Here is a 20,039-nt window from a genome sequence, read left to right as displayed (position 1 = left end):
AGACCAGCAGAACGGAGTTCCTGATTAAAGGCCTGGAGGATATGTGACTAATGAAATTTCTCAGGATTATTGAATGGCTGGTTGGCTTTTACTTTTTTAATTTGGTAGAGTGGTGGAGCAGCAGATTGGGTTGTTTAAAGGGACACTTCACCCATTTTGCAAAATCTGATATTATTTCACTCCCCCACAAGCGGCTATTTTTAAGAGTGTTAGCTGGGGGGAAGTCAATCTGAATGGCAGGAGGCTAACAGTTAGCATTTGAAGCATCCAGTCAGTATCCAGCACTCAGTAACAATGAGGGGAAGATAGCACCACGACTGTCCTACAGAGCAGCTGGGCCGGGCAAGTGTCATAATATCACATTTTTCAAAATGGGTGAACTATCGCATTATGGGACCGAAGACGACATAAAAGTTTAACTTAATACTCGATTTTAACAGAAGATGTATCAATTAGCAACAAAACTGTCAACACAATGTCTGATCCAAAAACAAAAAACAAACAAACAAACAAACAAAACAGGTGTTAACATTTTGAGGTAACAATTCCACAGTAACCCCCCCCTTTTGTCATCTCCATTAATACAGATCATCCTCTGGCATTTATTAGTTGTGCAGATATTAACTTAAATACATTTTTAGCTCTACCCTTTTTTGATACAGTGTAATCAGTCAAATTAGAGTGACATTGCACAACTGAAACCACACAGCTGTGTCTGCAGTGTCCTGGCCTGAGTCTGACTTGTGTCTTGGCCTTGAGCCTGAATATGTTTTTGACCCAGTTTTTATTTGACATCAAATTACAATACAAATTCAATACAAACAGTACTATCACAGTAACCAAGACAACAATACTCACTCTGCTGGTGATGGAGCTGAGGGGTGTACTACGAAGCAGGTTTAGTGGGTTAGCGAGGTATGTTGAGTCTAAAGCCAGGCTTTCCTGTATCACGAAGGTGGCTCTCTTTTAACCTGGCTAGATCACCATGGTAACTTATGCTTAACTCATAACCTGGTGCCGACCAGGTTATGAGCTAAGTTTAACCCTGGCTATAAAAGCGGCGCTATCTCACCATTTAACTCTTTTGGAGATGGCATCACCATTCATTGATGATCCGGTGGAGCTGGGAGCCAGGATTGTCCATGGCTCATTACGGAGACTGCTGGGCTTTTCCTCCTACAGAGCATCAGGCGTCCTGGCCTGTTTTGTTAACTGTATTCACATTCATTATGATTTTAAATATTTATGATTGAGTGCTTCATCAATTTTGAGTATTTTTTTAGTATTTGTTTGTGTATTATTTGATAACGTCCTCAGATTCATGATCTGTGGCAAAATCTTGAAACATCCCGTCGCAGATCAGCAGCACTATCTTCAGGGGAAACGCCTCCTTGAATTAAAAAAAAAAAAATCTAAGGTGACGGTGCCGAGACTCGAGGTAGAACCTGTAAGGCACGTCTGATCAGACTTTAGTGGAGGATCAAGGAAAACGCTGACTCACTAAACCATAAAAATAACAGGACACAATGCATTGGCTTTGTTCTTAGAAAATCTTTCTGTATTTACACGTTTTAACAGACAAGCAGGTACAGACAAAGAGTGCTTATATACAGAGCAGCACAAGATGTTAAAATGAGTGCTAAAACAATACGCTATTTACAGATGGACTACAGCGGAAAGTACAGACTAAGAACGAGTTTTATCACAAAACTTCTGTTACTCTACTCGGTATCACAAATTCCATGATGAACTGTACAGTTAAAAACCAAAAAATGGTAAATCTACATGAAATCCAATGTTTCTCCAAATGAGAGGCACTGAATTGTATATATTTACATAATATATACATGTAATAGTGTATAAGCATGTATGTTTTCATACATATATAGCTACCTGTGGTGCAAAAGCAGCAAAAGAAATTATAATGTATGGACTTCAATACTACAAAATAAAACGTTTGTGCTAAATGGGCTGACTGACAAAGTAATGTTACACCATACATAACTACTATACTGGCAAAAAAAGAAAATTGAGCGTAGGTAAATAATGTTCGCTCAAAGTCCCAATGGTCATAATTGAACAAAAGGTTACAGTCAGTCATTCAAAAACAGAAGAGATTGTCAATAATACTTCAAGTTCATGCAAAGGTACAAACCATTAAAATGAAAAAATAAACATTATTTTCCCTGTTGACCAACCAGCTGTGCAGCTTTCCCTTCATTGTGACTTGAAAGAAGGTGCAAAACAAAAGGAGGGACTTGCTGTGTGGGCTATGGAACAGAGTTGGAGCGCAGAACGGGCACTTGGTGGGAAGGGAGAGTCTCTTTATCGGCCTCATCCTGGCTGGAAGGGCTGCTGACTGCGGCAGTGTTGGGTGGTGTGGCAGCGGCGGCGGTGGTGGCGGTGGCGCTGGTCGTGCTGCTGGTGCAACCGGCGGCGGTGATGCTCATCTCCTCCTCTTTGGGCTGCTTACTGGCGAACTCGGTGATGCTGAAGACGAACTGGAGGCAGCCCAGTTTGATGTAGCTGCCGTGGTGGAGCAGCGCCGTGCCCTCCCAGCCAGCGCCGCTGCCTCCGATCAGGCTGGAGCTGCTGGCCTTGCAGTTGCAGGAGAGCCGCGAGCCTCCCTGAGGCTGGCAGCTCATCACGCCGCCCGCCGGCATCAGACCCACCAGAGAACTGGGACCCTCGTCCTGCTCGCGCTTCTTACTGCGACCTGCCGTGGGGAAAAGGAAAGGACGGCGTCAGAGAAAGCGAAAGCAGATATACAGACTGTGGAAGGGGAATATCTCTGTTATCTGTTATCTCAAGAGCTAGTTTTTGTTTAAAGGTCCTAATGGGGTCAAAAGGCACTAGTCAGTTTGCAAAGAAGAAAAAAAATGAGGCTTTAAGTAAACATGAACTTTGATTAGAGTAGTACTCCACCAATATTCAGTTTTGCTTTAATCTGGACTTGAGCTGGAGTGTTTTAGTCCTGCATGATGGTCCAAATACTGTTTCAGAAGCTTTTCCACCAGAATGACCAGAATAACATTTGAGTGGAAGCACTGAATCCTTGTTTTTTGCACATGAAAACACCCAAATTCCAAAATATCAGCCATCAGCATCTTCACTGCAAAAAACCTGGAGTCAGCCTTAAGGTAAATTCAGATTCTCTTGGTGTGTAACTGTGCTGAGAATGAAGCAGACGCACGGATAATGCCTTGGACTCTGGACACCAAGCCGCTGGGCGGGGATGGCGAGGCCTTCTCAGAGAAGTCACAGGAATAGAGGACGTTGTCCACCGTGGTGCCGTGCTCGCTGTAGTTGAGCAGCTCGTAATGCTTGGTATTCTGGTGGGAAGACAGACCTCAGTTACAACACGTCCACTGACACGTCAAAGGTGGAAACATATTATACAGTGTAAGCTTCATGAGCAAAGTCAGCCATGTGAAAACCACCTACTTCATCATAGAAAATACAGGCGTGCTTTCCCGATATGTAGTTGCAATGACCGTAGTTTGTAAGGCACACATCCATGTCAGCACCTGGGAAGAAAATAAAAAGGTTGCAACACATTGAGACGCAATTCTACACTGAGCTTTGACCAATACGATAGAGTTTGATTAACTGCACCAGATATTACTGTGATATAGTAGGCACTTCTTACCAGATCCTATGTACAATGTCCTATAGCACATGCTGACGGCTTCCCCCTTTCCTGTCAGCGGGTAGAAAACCGCTCTGGCCTGCACCTTCTTCTGACCTGGAGGGAAAAGGTTGGTTAGCCTAAGGGAGTGTTCACACCACAGATATCCGGAGGACTTTATTTGAAATCTAGAGTATTTCCTCCTAAGGGTAGTCTCGTTAAAACTAAGGACAATACCATGCCTGGAAAGCCTGGCTTAATAAAATGAATCAAGGATGCTTCTTTTGGCTTTAAGAAAATCTGATCTGTCTGTCATCATCTGATGAAATAACAGGCAACCAAAACTCCAACAATCAATCTAGCTGTCAGGCCATGAGACTTTCGCTCACAAATCCTAGTAGACTTTTCCCACGCTAGTTTGAACCAAAGAAAACTACCTGTAGCTATCATAACTAAAAGCATGGACCATGAAGGACACACACATTTTGTGACAAGATCAGCTGGTTTCTTACTGTCGGGGCGCGGCAGCGGGGGTTTCAGCGCAGTGGAGGCGGGAGGGGGGGTGCTGGGCACCTTGGGAGGGAAGAGCTGCTGGATCCTCTGCCAGGCCAGAAGCTTGATCATCTCTCCATCCAGCTTGTCCAGCTCAATGCCTGCAGAAACATGACCGCCAAGAGGGGGATATCGCAATCAATTTAGTTAAATTCAAGCCTCACAGTCCTACAATATCACAAGAGACCATGAGCATCACATTAAGGTCTAATCAGTCTACCGGAAAATTAAGAGAATGTGCAGAGAACTTTGATGGAGAAAAGCAAGCTACTGTTACAATCTTCATCTTCACAAAATGACACTTGAAGCTTCAATAAGATGGTGCCATGTTAAGATGTTTTGTACATCTGTACCTCACTATATTAAGGTAGGTACAGATATGCAGAGGGAAAATACTCAGGTAGTCAGTGCTTTCCGCCTCTGGCGGGATGTGGTGACATTTCAGACAAAGTGTCAGTATACCACAGTCTAAATGCCGTTTCAGAGGTTCTTCTAGCCTTGCAGAAAATATTTTTATGGGGGAAATTAGGGCTGGACAATACGAACAAAATCAAATATGATATTTTTGACTGAATACTGGATAGTGATGATACTGTGATGGGATAATATTGGTACTTTCATAAAATATTTACACAATGAGAAATCTCCATATCCAAAATCCCTGAGTGTTTCTAGATATAGATATAATGCCCAGCCCTAAGGGAAGTATTTTATTTTGGCAAGAAAATGCACAACTTCGGAGCATTAAGCAAGTAGGAGCATTAAGTATCAATATTGGTTTCAGCCTTCAGAGACAAAATCAGCTGATCTGTAGTATTACTTTCCGGCATGACCATACATAAAATATCTTACTTTGCTTTTTAATAATTCAGCACACTTACCTCCGTCGTCTTCCATGGTTGCTTTCATGCGGTTGGAAAGGTCAGCGATGGAGGAGAGAGCGCTAGGGAGCAGCGAGTCCATCACCCCGGGACTGGACTTTAAATCTGAAGAGGACAAAGTGTCATTCAGCATCTTTCAGTAACTTATCTAAATGGTGTGTAAAAGTTGTGCTCCTCAAGCTCACCTCCATTTCCACTTAATTTAATCGACATTCTATTCATTCTTTTCTCTCATTTGTCTTTATTTTTCTCTCTGTAGGTTTGTCATTGGGCACTCACATCAACCAAGCCTATCAAATCAACTGAATTACTATTGTTGTTGTGGAACTTCTGAGAAGCATTTCTTTTGCAAGGAAATGGTTATATGTCTATTGACCAACAGAGGGCGCTGTAGGCTATGAGTTACTGTGAACAGTCAAAGCCTCAGGCAGGATAATTCCTATCCTGAGGAACATGTAATGGACAACTTAACTGTGTGTGGAGAATGAATTATTTGATGATAAAAATAATAACACAATAAATCAAAATAAAATAAAAAAACATGACTACCAGAATAGATGCAGGTTGATTTAATTTTTTACAATGGTCAGCCCTAAAAACGTTTTGTGAGGTGTGCAGCTGGAGGATGATTTCATTCATTCTGAACAAGCCTACAGTCTGCTTTTCACTACAAAAAGTCTCTTCCTACAGCTTAATGAAGCAGACAGAGCACTTGTCTGTATTATCTTGATTTCATGTTTTGAGGTATTTTCAAGTTGCCTGCTGTTTCCTCGGAGCTTCATTAACACACTGGTTTTGCTCTGTGAGCCTTCACTCAGGAGTGAGAGCACAATGCTGACGATGGAAAGATTTTCAAGCCTAAACTCTTGAATACCGTATTTCACCAATTAATCGCTCGGCCGCAAATAGCCGCCTGGTTCTTTTAAACACCTGGGGTCTGCACCCATTTTACATATTAAACGCCCACCTGAATAACCGCCGGGGCGATTATTTGCATTATACTGAGGTAACCCAAAATACGGCTATTCACCTTATTTTTGCAGAAGTAAACAGCCGCACAATAACTGTGAGGCACTTCTGTTTTCTGTCAAAATAAGAGAGCTAGCTAACGTTAGAAAAAAGGGTGTCCCGTAATCTTAAATCGACCGACTGTAAATATGTTGGACAGTAACTGTCATCACAATAATGGCCTGGTGCAGGTCTGTGCAAAAATAAATAAAGGCCTGCAGCGAATAGCCGCCTGGTTCGATTAATCGGGCGATTAATTGGGGAAATATGGTAAACAACAAAGCCACACCAGCCTGATTCCCATTAATCTGCCTTTAACATTCCTATATAATCCATTTTTCCTTGCCTATTACTTTGTGCGATGTAAGTACTAGAGGCTCCTTTACACCAGAGTCAAATTCTCTATATGCATAAGCACACTTGGCCATTTGAGATGATTTTGATTCTCAGTTTGTGCTTTTGGATTTTTGCTAGTGGATGTGGGTAAAGGACGAATCCATTTTTTGGTCACTCAAGACTGCTGTTACAGATTTAAATTATAACATTTTTTATTCATTACCAATGAATGAGTGAATGATTTGGAAAATCATTTACTGTGCCTATCGTCTCAACCCCAAGGTGGGTCCAAAATATCAGAACTAAAGTGTAAAATGCTGGAACTGAGCTGAGACTAGTGACAAACTATTTCACTATTTGGGCTAAAGATACAATTGTTACTAAATACTAGAGTTGAAAGACATTGTAAAAAAAATCATATTGTGATTTATTGTGATTTACACAATTTGTAGGCCAGGGTATCTCTGTAGCACTGTAATACTTTATTTACAACAATATTTTGTCACACATTTTACCTGTATCAAGAAACTGCAGCTCCTGTGATTTTGATATTACACTGGGCCGCACTGCAATTTCAATAATATATGGATGAATTGTTCAGCCCTAATAAATACATGGCATGTGAAGGGATCTGAGAGACTGGCAGAAATAGAGATAACATTAATGTTGAGTTATTAAAAATTATCAAAGCCGTTAATCATGGGAATGTTTGGCTGAAAAAATTACCAAACAAGAAATTTTGGAACGCTGTGGCAAACTTTGTAAACATGATGTAAATGCTGTTTTTGCTGTAACGCCAGAAAACAGTCAAGCTCAATTCAATACCGCTTGAAAGTTTGACCCCGAGGGGCCATCCAACAGTTAAGAGAAGCGGGACAGTCTTAGATTAGAGGCGGCCTTACCTGCTGCAGACAGTGATGATGATGATGATGATCCCAGCTTGGCGGTGCCGTGGTCCTGGAGGCCTTTAGCTGGGGTAGCTGGGTGGGCACTGCTGGTGACAGGGTAGGAGGGTTTTTCGTCGCTGCTCGTACACTCTGTCTGGAGTTCCGGCTGGCTCCTGTGGTTCTGCTGCCCCGTGTGGGGGCATATCGTTGGGGCAGTGGGACAGTCTTTCTGGACGCAGACCTCCATAGCGCTCTCGCTCTCCCTTTTGACCGTCTCTCCTCCTATGTGGTTGGCCAGCCCTGCGGTGGGAGCGGGATCCGGAGGGCTTGTACTAGCCTTCAGTCTGTGCTGCAGCTCTGCCTGCCTGCAAGAGTCTGAGGCACTGTTACAGTCTACGGGGCCGTTGGCTTTGGGAGGCTGGCGCTCCTCTGCCAGAGGCCCATTGGGTTTCCTACAATTTTGACAGGGCGTCACAATGCATTTACAAATATCCAGCTCTGCGGCGGGGCCGCTCGCCACAGCGGTCCTGCAGGGGTCATCGGGCGTGCTGCAGGGTTTAGAACAGGGGTCAGGTGAGGAAGTCCTTTCTGAAGAGGCCAGAGATTTGATGTCTTCTGATGTTATGCAAGATTTAATATCAGCTTTCTGCTCGGAGTCCCACTCTGCTGATGATGGCACTGGTGCCATGGTTGATGAGGCAGCCTTCTGCTTGATGGATAGGTGACGCATGATGCTGCACTGAAGGGCGATGACATCTTGAAGCCACTGTCCAACACAGCAAAACAATGTTTTACAACAGAGCAGGAGGCAGACATGAATTTCTGACTGGGACCCTCCTCTATCTACTGGACGAATACCTTTCTGGCTGGGTGGCAGTCACTGAAAGCTTTGATTGGGATGAAAATGCTGAAAATCATGACGCAATGGCCTTCACAGTCACCAGATATCAACCTAGCTGAACACCTATGGGGGGATTTTGGACTCTCCACCACCATCATCATCAAACCACCTAATGAGAGAATATCTTTTAGAAGAATGGAGCTCCATCCTTACAGTAGAGTTCCATAGACTTGGAGAATCTATGCCACAGCCCAATGAACTTGTTCTATCTCATGTGTGTTAATGTGGAAATTTCTGACCCTGATTAGAGTGATTTGGGAACACAGTGTATTATGCAAACGGTGCCTTTAAAAGTGTTGTTTGAGCAGATTACATTGGCCTATGCTTGCGTACCTCCTGCTGCTCAGCCTCTGTGGTCAAGTGCTTGGAGGGCTGGTTGTCAGGAACGCCGCTGCACACCAGCTCCGACTGGCGAACTCCTGCAGGGACCAGCATTGGGGGAGGATTCTGGTACTGGGACTTGATGGCATCTGGCACCTGAGACCAAACAGTGGATCTTAGAAATATAGCCTCTTCCTCTCTACACCCTTGAATGCACACTATTCTCACATACTTCAGTGTTACTGAAAGACTGGGATTTCCCAAATATTGATTTGATTTGCGTTGTCTGCCAAGGCAGATGAACAACCACCTGAGTAAATTTTGTTTTTGGCTTCATTTCAGGTGCCGTGGTGTACCAAGTCGGCATTCGAACGTGGTCTCTCTCGTTCATGTATATATATATATATATATATGTATATATATATATAAAAAACAACACAAAAAAACGCCCACAATTGATGAGTTGATGCTGTTGTGTCTACCATATATCATTTTTTTGCTATTCACTTTCCTTAAGTTGTGCTTGCAGATCTGACACACTGAATACAGTAAGAAGTTAGACATGTAGCTTAAAGATGGACTTGTATGTTGACAAGGAAACCTAGTTCTAATCAGCTGTGTTATTATAACTACTTTAAAAAAAAAAGAGAAAAAAAAAGCACTAATTGGATGGAAGTATATTAGCTAATCTTGCGGTACTAAGTTTAAGTACCATGCCAGTAATTTTGTGACAAATGACAAATGTTTGGTACAATCTACTCACATTCTACAAATCATGTGGGGATACCAAAGATTTCACAACACAGTGCCCGCCTTAGAACCTTCAGCTACTGAAGCTAAGAAAGACAACCATTCATAAATCATGTAACTGACTGGCTGTGTAGAGCAAATATTTCTCAGGGGACTATTTTACACCCAATTTCAAAGTCATCAAAACTCAACATTGGTGCTGCTTTAGGAAAACGGATGTGGACAATTTTATTACGGTGTTGAAATACTGGTGTGAAGAAGTTTAAGTCGCTGACAGTTCATTTTCATATCATGGTGGAAAGAATGGAAACCAACAGCTGGAGGAAAAATGATATCGGCGTTCTAAAATATGACTGCGTGTGTTAGGAAAAGATTAGCATACACAATAGGTATATACACTAAACATGTAAAATCACCCAGTAATTCAGCCAAAACACAATCAGATCAATAATAAAGAGCATAATCAGCTCCCACCCTAAGCTGTCAGCCTGTGGAAACATTGATAAAGCAGTGGTTGCCTGTACGACTACAGTTTCACTCTGAGGCAGCCCGTCTACCTTGATAGTCTTCTTGTTGTGCTGGTGAGTCGTGCGCCGGTTGGGTGTGTTTTGCCGATGGACCCGGCGCAGGAAGTCCACCTTGACGGCGTGCTGGGACATCCTGTCCTGGAACTGGTCAAAGAGCTGACAGCGACTGGACAGGCTCAAGGTCCTCTGGTTCAGCTGGACAATAGAGAGCAGCGGGTTGGAGGAACATGCTGGACCTGAATAGCTATTTTGTCCTCAATTTAAAATCAAATTAAATGCAAAGTACAATACAGTAGTTGCATTAAAACATACAGAAAATAGATTCATGTGTCTTTTTTCTTTATATTTTTATTCTTTGTGAATACTTACCTTAATTTAATTTTGCATATTTCATTTGGTTAATTTTTTTTTTTTCATTTTACTTCTCATATATATGTGATGTCCTTATTGTTCTTTGTTTATTTTCATTTTAACTTTATTTTACTTTACAAAGAAACGACTCTTTGCTTTTACTGAGAAAAGGCCATTTCAACAGAGAACATGATAAATATTCAATCAAATCTTGGCTCCGACAGCCAGTAGCCTGCCTCTTACCACTAAGTGCTCGACATGGTTTGGGCACATCCATTTGCCAGCAGGTAAGGCGGTGAGCGGAGGGTCCAGACAGTCCATGTGGAACAGAAGGGGACAATAGTCACACTGGATCAGCGGTGCCATCCTGCAACTCCTAGCAGAGAAACATGAAAGGACAGCGGGCAGTTATCTGGTGGAAAAATGTCAAGGCGGCACAAGTTATCATCTGCATCTCCAGTGTCCATGCAAACACGAGCGGGGACTCTGCAGTACTGACCTGCCACAAGAGAAGCACACTTTGACCGGCAGGGGGACCAGGCCGTTGGGGTCCAGTTCATGCTGAGGCCTCCTGAATGGCTTACCCAGCAACTCCTCTTTCCTCCTCCGTTTACTGCTGCCTGGAGAGCGAGACGGATTGGACAAAATAAGGAAAAACCCACTCTCAGATTCAATATCGCCATGTAAGAGTAGATACTGTCAGGGATTTTTGATATTGAAATACTGTGACGCCCATTACTGTAGCTGTTCCTTTGTTTGCCTCGACCTGCTTGGTCATTAGGGCTGTGCGATATGACCTAAATCTCATATCACGATATAGGCGATTTCATATTCCAATAACAATATTTATCACAATATAGCCTATTTTCTGAAGGCCACATGGAGAGGCCTATATCTTATTATATTTTTAATTATACTTGATAAATAAAAGGATTGTTTTTCTCCTTTAATTTGGAACGTTTGTGCAAATTTTCAATTAAACTTAACAAAATGCAAAATATGACTGTAAAATAAAGCGTAATGATGGAAGGACTCTACAGGCTATCTGCACATGCTTTCTGATGTTGGCACAACTTTTTTCCAGGCAACAATAGTGCCATGAATACGCCATATGGAGCAACGCTTCTTCAGTCAGTTAGCGAGGCCTTTTACTTTTCTGTTAAAAGGCTGCCACAGCCACGCTGCAGGTGTGTGTGGCTCCTGCAGGGGCTGCCGCCCACGCGTCCTGCACTTCTCCAGAACTGGACCTGCATGTCGGGCAGCACGAGGCCGCTTCAGTCCACTAGACTTTTTTTTTTTGCGCTTTGTGTTTTGTGCTGGCTGATGAAGACAACAAGACGTCAGTTTTCTTGTCTTGTGAAACGGCTGGAACTGAGGAGGTTTGCGCATCTGTTGTGATGTTGTCAGCTCATCCCCGAACTCTACAGACTGCAAGGTGTCGCTAAATTCTCGGTGAGAACTAAATCATACCCCCTCATTCCCGGATGGCTTTTTTTTTTTTTTAAATGTACTCGCTGTCTCTCATTGTGCTTTGTCTATTTCAGTCTATTCTGTTTTATTTGTCTTCCAGAATGCCTTTTGACAGCCTTTACAGAAGGGGGGTGAACTTGTTGAATCAAATGAAGAGGTCGGTTCAACCCACTGGTGAACACTTGGATGTGTCTGATTGCCGTCGCAGCTTTTTCTCCAAACCCAACGCCTCCTGTAGCTACATCACATTCTGGACAAAAGGGCCTGGTATCTCTATCTCTTCTACAATGGATTTCTAATTTTAGATAGCTGGACAATTTTCTGTTGCCTGCTACTGTGTTAATGTATGGCAAGTTGTCAACAGGAATAAGAAAAATACACCACCAAATAGCAAAATGAACCCAGAAATTCAGAGTCCATCATCAGTAGTTGTTATTTTAATGGTGGTGCGGTGTTTTAGGGTGGATTTTTCCTTTAAGCATGGCTTAGCCAGGGTTTTTCTTGGCTCAAAAAGAGGCTTAGGTGGTGCCTCAGCACAGCCAGCCTGGCTTTGTCGTTGCGGCCAATTTAACATCCAAAGCCCTTCTATTCCAATTTTATGCTGTTATACACGCCAGTTTTTTGGCACAGATTAACATAACAATGTGCTGGCTGAGGCGCTCTTTAGCTTTGCATACCCACTTTTACTATGTTTCCATGGCTAAGAGCACTAAAACAGACACAAAGTGGTCAGTTTTAATTCACGACTTAATTTGTCCCCAACAGAGATATTTGCAAGTGGCTGGGTCTCTTACTTTAACTCTATGAAAGGTGATGATCAAAGCTATTAAACCTATTTTATCCAAAAACGTAATTATTCAGCTATTCAAGCTGTCCAACCAGAACATCCAACAGAGGGGCTTAAGGCCAACGTAACTTGAAAGACACACACACGCACACGCAACAGAAGTTTGGCTGTATCACTACGGAGGCTGGTACACCAGGCAGAATTAGTTCATTCATATTTTATTTTGGCAAACTTTTAGACCAGAAAATATCGGCGTGTTGCGTGTGTGGCTGCCATAGAGATCTGAAATGCTACCAGATGCCATCAGGATCTGGTCCTTTTCAAAGCAACAGGAAAAAATGGTGCCTGCAGGCAATAAAGAGGATTGAGTGGACAAAGGAGATGATAAAAAATGCAGGTGTCTGTACCGCAGGTCTGTTGTTAAGCCCAGTCGGTCAAAAACGTACATGCAGATTTCTAAGGCATCTTTGTTCACAAGATGCGTGATGGTATGGTTACTAACATCAGCTGGACATGTGAAACATTAATTTGGGCTTTTTGCTGTCATTCAAAGACGTTACAAATTGTATCTTGTTATCCATAACATCACCTGTTGCTACAACCGGCTTTCTCTCCAATACACCAACGGACTGATACGCACCCTCTGTCAGTCATATGCTTTGTTCACCCCAACATAATTTGTGAATCATAGATCATATCTAAATATCTGTAAAAATTAATCACAATATGACTTCTTCCCTACCATATCACTCAGCCCTATCCAGCAGTAGCTCCTAACACTGAAATGCCTGACCTGGTCAAACTGGCGATATTAAAATGGATGCTCCTACCATTCCACAAAGCTGCAAAGCCCATTTAGTTCATACACTGCCCCATAGCAAAGTTTTTAGCTATTTGTCATTTTCAATTTTTTTTCTTGGTTGAATATGTTCATTACCTCAAGTCCATTAAGAGTGAATAATCCTTGCTGTTGTAAAAATGAATTCTCTGGTGTGTATTTTTTCTCTTAAGTCACTGATGTGTAACGCTGTGAGGGACAATGGTGGACAATTTGGATTTGCAAATACTTATCAGTAAAATCACACTAGTAGGCCTACCATATTACACAAGGTCAATTGATTAAGCTGGAATTTTTGATTTATTATTACTGGAACCTAATCTAGAATAATGCACTAATCACACGTTGAGCAAGCGCATAATTTAAGTTCACCGTGGGAAATGTTTGAGGTTATCTGGTGTGACTCCAGTCGTGCTTTGCCACAACCACACTGCATCTTAAAATGAACTTTTACTTGATTTGACTTCAATTAAAAAATATATTTATGTCCTTTGGTGACTGACAAGCACATTTTAGCAGCCAGGCCAAGATTTTACCATGCAGTAAAAACCTTGTCATCAAATTCACTGTAACAATTTGAATCCTGAGATATGTCCCTATGTCCCAGGCTAAACATAGGTGGTCAACATGACTAACCTGGCAGTGCAGTGGTGCAGGTAAGCTCATTTGGCAGCTGAAACTGGGTGGGGTTTCTCTCCATGGCAGCAGCTATCAGGAGCTGGAAGGGCCTCTTGAGGAGGCGTGGTGTCGGGGTGGACAGGGTGGCACTCTCGACTTCAGAACCCTGAACCTCTTCCTCGGGCTCTGCTGTTTCCTCCTCTCCGTCATTCTGCTCCTCTGAGGGCGTTGGGGTGGAGGAGGTGTTGGAGGTGGGCGTACCGGGCCGGCTGCTGGGTCTGCTGCTGGTCCTGCGATCAAGGAGACGGACCTGGGCCACCCTCAGACCGGGTCCTGCCGCCCCAGCCCCTGGGGGAAGGCCGTCCAGTCGCAGGGGGCCAGCGTTGAGCTCCAGCTCCACAGCCGGGGAGGCTGAGCGCTTCGACAGGGACCGTTCTGGCAGACCGTTGGTCTGCTCTGACTTCTGCTCTCGCTTCTAAGAAAAACACAACACAGAGAGAGAGAGAGAGAGAGAGAGAGAGAGAGAGAGAGAGAGAGAGAGAGAGAGAGAGAGAGAGAGAGAGAGAGAGAGACAAAGAGAGAATTAGAGACTACTTGCAATCTTTGTCCACTGAAGGCTTTGGATAATTGTAAGCATTTTAAGTACCTGAATTATCAGCTATTGATGAAATATAGCATAGAGTTTTTACGTAGTTGTTTAGAAATGACTACAAAGACAGCAAAAGAAAACCAGTTTGCAAAAGTGAAGACATGCTGCTCACCTTTTTACGAACATTACAGCGATGACACATCCATTCCCCAGGAGGAAGCATTTCCTCACTTAGGGGTGGGTTGCTGTGGGTAGAGGAAGAAGACTATGGTCAGTGTTCAGCTTGTTAGGTAACCCACAACATTTATCTGGGATGTTATCAAAGCCTCAGGCATTCATCCAGTTCTTAAGCATCAGTGCAGAGTCAGAAGCTCTGTCTTGTAACACAGCAGTAACAGCCAAGTTACCATTTAAAACCTTCGCTCCTCAATGAAGAAACCTCAGAGCAGACAACTTTGAGTGTGTTTTAATTTAAATTCAATCTGTCTCCATCTAGTGGACGGATTATGTAATTGCATTAGTTTTCAGAAACTGCCTTAAGACAACAGAGCAATGACTGAAAACATGCAGTGATTTTAGCCTAATCCAATTTGTAAATTGTTTTTACTGTGTTGCAACAGCTGAGCCACACAATATCATCTGTGTGAAGAGGTATATAAACATGCATCCTGTTCAGCTGTCTGAATATCCATGCTGTAACCACAAGTTGTAGCCATTCTAGTATTCTAGTCACAAAATAACAAACAATAACTTTTTTGTTTCTTCAAGTTAAAGGAGCTCACATAATTTCAAAATGAAAACACATGCAGACACAGAGGAATTTACTGCTGGCAAACTCTGTCTAGCCGTGGATATGCAAGAATGAGACAACGGGTTGGTGGAACCACCTGGGATCTTGGTTTTTAATACACAAGATTATTTATGGAACCAGCTCTACATATTACAGCCTAAAACATCCAACATGCAAAGGCTAAGACATGGTCAGAGACTGGGGATAATATGGATCCATGCATTGTGCTATGTGACATCCTAAAGAACAAATTCTGATTAAGATTAACCGTATTACATGTCTGTATTAATGAACACATAGAAGCATCAATTTAATCTTATTGTCTAGCTTCCACTCAGACTGATACTGTTTCAACTCTTTCCAGGGTCACGGTTCATATGATCGTGCAGAAGCGACAGAGGCGAGGAGAAGGCAGAAAAAGCCGGCGGTGTGTTAGAAACGCCTGAATGTGGCAGCCTGCGAGGCCTGCGGATCAGCCCTGCCACTAAATACACCGGCCATCGTCTCCGATTCAAAAACTGAACCAAACGCTTCGTCTGTTACAGCTGTGCACCTTTTACATCCAAGTCTATTTTTTTAAGGTTGGTAAGATGGCGCTGGAGTCGAAAAAAAATTCAGGGAGGTCGCCATATTGTAAACAGAAGCAGCCTCGACTCCATTTTTAGCAGCGGCAGCTCCACAGCCTGCAGCCGCGACAGGAGGGGAGGACCGCCTGCAAGCGCTTTCTTTGGCCGATTTATGCTCAGAGTGGACGCATAACTACGGACACACGTGTCATATAACCCGCTGCCAGTGATTAACATGCATTTTAATTGATAACCACGTCATGGTCTTGATAAAGCCTGGCATTCTACAAGACAGAGAAATGACGCTAAAACGTTCCGCCCACCCAACTTTAAAGTAACATTCCGCTGTTTCAATGGCAAGAAACGCTCAGTTCCACAACGACACATCCAACCAAACTCCATTCATAAACCCGGCATATGCCACTACCTTGTTAATCGATGACAGCAACACACCTAGCAGAGCATGACATCAGATACCAGGCACTGCCGAACCGGGTATATAGTATTTTATTGAGCAGCACTTCTAAAAAAAAAAAAAAAAAATCAGCTTTCAGTGCTGTTACACACTGCCCGCTGACACACTTCTCTGTACATTTAGGTGGAAGAGGCAAACTAGTGATGGTATTTTAAGAAAACTAAGGGTTGATTTGTGTGTAGGGTGTATGCCGAAATGAAGAGTGACCCCGTATGAATGGGAAAATGTGTGGTTCAGGTCGATGAAGTACGATTAAACAGCCTTAGACTGCTGGACTTTTTTTCCCAGCAGTGTCCGCTGCCATCTCCACAGCGGGGCGCAGTGGGGCGAACAAAGCTCCCTCACCCTGAGCAGCCCTCAGGATCTTTGTGCTGCCACCAAGACACACTCCAAGTCACAAGCTCTTACATTTTGCATCCAGTAGTCTGTGCACAGCTGCTTTGTCCGGCGTGGCTTACCAGCACTGGAGGTGGAAGGCTGCGGGACAGTGGTCGCAGCAGAGCAGGTCTCCTCCCTCCCGGCAGCTATCACAGGTGTCGTGGTTGGTGGCCCTGCCGCTCCTCCGCACGTCCCTCACCAGCTTCCGACTCCGCTTCTCCACCTCCTCGGATTTGGGGGGCGCCAGCAATGTTTGGATTTGCTGTAAAAGTTGATCAACAATTTCAGAAAAAAAGCTCACAACTGCTCGCCGTGTCTGCTGGGTTGACTACGTGGGTGGAAAGCATACTGCTCCCTGCTCGCCGAGCCATTTCGAGCTCAGTTCAGGGACTAACTTCTGGCCTCCGCTGGGAGCCAAAACTACCAACTGAGTGGCGCTTGACAGCAGACTGCCGTGGACAGCAGATAATATAGTTTATACTGTGTGAAAGAATAGAAACATTCACAGTAACTACTTATTCCAACAATACAAGGCCTCCAAGCTCATCAGCCTCACCTCCATTAAGCCCCCAGAGGTATCCAGATCGTACACAATCGTCGGGGTCTCCATTTTGTCCCACATTCATCCAGGAGTAGACGTTGCAAAACGAATATACGATACAAATGCCTACTAGGAACACAATGTCGAGCGCAGATCCCGGGATAACTTTCTTTTTACAACTATTTTCGGCCCGCAGATGGCTGGCCAATCAATGCTAGCTAGCGTTAGCTGGCTAACAGAGCTAACGGCGAAGACAAGACGTCAACCAGTCAAGGTTGCGAGGCTAGCGGGCTGCCTAGCCTGCCTGCTTGGTCCAAAAAGACAACAAAAACAAACGTAACTAATTCCTTAAAAGAAGGTTTTTCCTAGCACCACTCGCCGCGGACTAGCGCCGAGCCGACACACAATATTTTACGTTAAGCGACTGTTGTTGCTAGCTACAAAACCCATCTGCGGCCTAGCTGGCCAGCCATGATTCTTGCTTCTGCTCCTGCAAAAAGGAGCCTTGTAAATCTGCAAACCCGTCCGCTCCCATTGTCAACACAGCGTGTAGCGAAAAACGTGCAAGCAGATTCGATGTGGCGTGGTCCGATGCACGGTTGCCGATATCGCTCGTAAGATATACTCCGTAAATCAGGGATGTGAAGATGTAAATTTGGTTGGTGTTATTGTTGTGAAAAATGCTGTGCATCAACACTGGCTGCTAGCAACATCCTCTACCAGTTGGCGCAACCGCGAACCGCCGGACGCGCATGCGCAGTGATTTGGATACCAACATTGTTACTGGGAAATAATCAGACGGCGGCGATGACGATTAAATAGTTACTTCTCCTAATACACGGACGGTTCCCCTGCCAGAGTACTATTACTACAAATACTCCTAGTAGCACCAGTGTTGCTGCTTTTATGCATATTACCGCTAAATGTATCATTTCTGCTGCACGTCCTACTCTATCTACCGCTATTCGGAGGCCTACCACGGCTACCACTGTTAGTTTTGTCTGATTGCTTTAGCGCTATCTTTGAAACTTCAGGCTATTATTTTCTGGCAAAACTCTGCACACTAACCACAAAACCCCACACCAAACCAACAAAACATTCTTGCAAAAGCAAACAATCCTCGCAAAACTCCTCTAACTCTTAAAAAAAAACGTGGTTTTGCGTCAGTACAAGATAAACCAAGCTTATGAATATGCAAACCAAGCACCAGCTACATACTGAGAATGAATGGAAAACACTTGTGGCTTTTGCTTTTTCACTGCAGGCTAAAAGTTTGCAATATAGTTTTGTCATATATGTAGTAAAAACACACGCACAGCTATCTTACAACAAAAGCACAGAGGAAAAACTTTGTGCTAGAAAAAAAAATAACAGAAAAAAATTAGACCCTGGGTCTGGCCATAAGACTTCATCTTTATTCTTCACCTCCTCCTCCTCACCCCTCTTCCTCTCTGTCCAACACTGGCCTCCATTGTGGCTCCAGCCCTGATTTGTAAGCGAACCCATTATCTCTATAAAAGTGTTTTTCCTTATGTAAACTTGGAAAGATGATTGGCAAACAAGTGCAGGGATGTGGAGAGCGGTGTTTACAGTTTTGCAAAAAGTGTGTCATAAAATGTCAAACCAAGTGTAAGGCAGAGAGCGTGCACTCGATTTGACTCACTTGGTGAATGCATCGGCCACAGAGCTTCAAGAAACTCTGTTAGTGTTTAAACTTAAACGTACTTACTTTACCGTTTCTGTTCTTACTAGGCGTGTTGTTTCTACTAATGCTACTACAATTACTACTATCACTACTGTCATTTCTTCTACTAGTAGCCTGCTAGACTAATTCAACAACTATTACTAGGCCTGTTATTCCTGTTGCATCCGCTTGTACTGGTTCTACATTACTGCTGCCAGCACTTGTACTATTACTGATAATACAGTAATGTAAGCACAGTTTCTAGTGATCAGAATGCAAACTTCAGTGTGTGTGTGTGTGTGAGTGAGAGAGAGAGAGTGAGTGTGTGTGTGTGTGTGTGTGTGTGTGTGTGTGTGTGTGTGTGTGTGTGTGTGTGTGTGTGTGTGTGAGTGTGTGTGTGAGTGAGAGAGAGAGAGAGAGAGAGAGAGAGATACATCATGAGGAAGTCAAATAAGTCCAAATAAAGTGAGGGTGAGTTTTGCTGTAGGTGTTGCTGAACGGCCGATTAGGAGTGGCTGAAGTTTTAGCCCTGGCCAGTAGAGGGAAGCAATGCTCTATTATTGTAGGGGAGTTATGCCAAATGGCTCCCACCCCCCCACACTGGATTTCAACTTTTATATAATGGCCTTGGGAAAGTTTGAATAAATGAACATTTAATATTGTTTTATTAATTTGGAAGAGGAGAGATACGAGGAGCACTTCGAGGATTCCCAAACAACCAGAGCTGCTGCTGCACTCTGAGACTCACTTTGGAGAGACAGACAGGAAATACACATACGGTATTAAAAAAAAAAAGAAAAATCAAAGTCAAGGTCATCATAGATTTGACAGTTGCATGCCTAAGTCTTTTAAGAATTCCCTTTTTGCTCTTTTCTTCCAAACGTGCCACAAAATAATATTTGTGGTTATAACAAAACCTTACTTTCATATACTGTAAGAAATGAGGAGAGCATTTGTCTTGCACCATAATCACATGTGAGCTGACAAAACCAGCATGATATTCAGGAGATAACAGGTGGGCATCATCTCCCAGCTCACAGCAGCTAATAAGAAGTTAAATAAATTAATCTCACTGATGTAGGAAAGCTCAACATATATTTTTTTTTATCTATAGAAAAACTCATAACTCAGTAACTTTGGTTACTGAGGCATTTTCATGTG

The 20,039-nt window shown here is 43.3% G+C and overlaps 1 protein-coding gene across 2 annotated transcripts; it reads right to left on the bottom strand.

Moving 5' to 3' along the window:
- Window positions 1-1,531: 1,531 nt before the first annotated feature.
- On the bottom strand, window positions 1,532-17,941 carry phf12b (PHD finger protein 12b). 2 transcript variants are annotated; one of them, XM_030067240.1, is made up of 15 exons: window positions 17,210-17,941; window positions 16,734-16,915; window positions 14,617-14,689; window positions 13,874-14,330; window positions 10,642-10,762; window positions 10,386-10,518; window positions 9,822-9,986; window positions 8,527-8,670; window positions 7,308-8,058; window positions 5,062-5,166; window positions 4,141-4,281; window positions 3,650-3,745; window positions 3,445-3,527; window positions 3,194-3,332; window positions 1,532-2,716 (listed from the first exon to the last, which is right to left on the bottom strand). In XM_030067240.1, exons 1-15 carry the CDS (start codon window positions 17,273-17,275, stop codon window positions 2,271-2,273), a joined length of 3,102 nt encoding a protein of 1,033 aa, XP_029923100.1. In that variant the 5' UTR covers window positions 17,276-17,941; the 3' UTR covers window positions 1,532-2,270. The 2 variants fall into 2 exon arrangements, with proteins under 2 accessions (XP_029923100.1, XP_029923101.1); XM_030067241.1 differs by having other exon boundaries at window positions 13,874-14,327.
- Between the last annotated feature and the right edge of the window lie 2,098 nt (window positions 17,942-20,039).

The sequence above is a fragment of the Myripristis murdjan genome, chromosome 13 (genome assembly GCF_902150065.1).
Source record: "Myripristis murdjan chromosome 13, fMyrMur1.1, whole genome shotgun sequence".
NCBI classification, from domain to species: domain Eukaryota; kingdom Metazoa; phylum Chordata; class Actinopteri; order Holocentriformes; family Holocentridae; genus Myripristis; species Myripristis murdjan.
The sequence above is the reverse complement of the archived record's forward strand: the minus strand, read 5'-3'. Positions and strand labels throughout refer to the sequence as shown.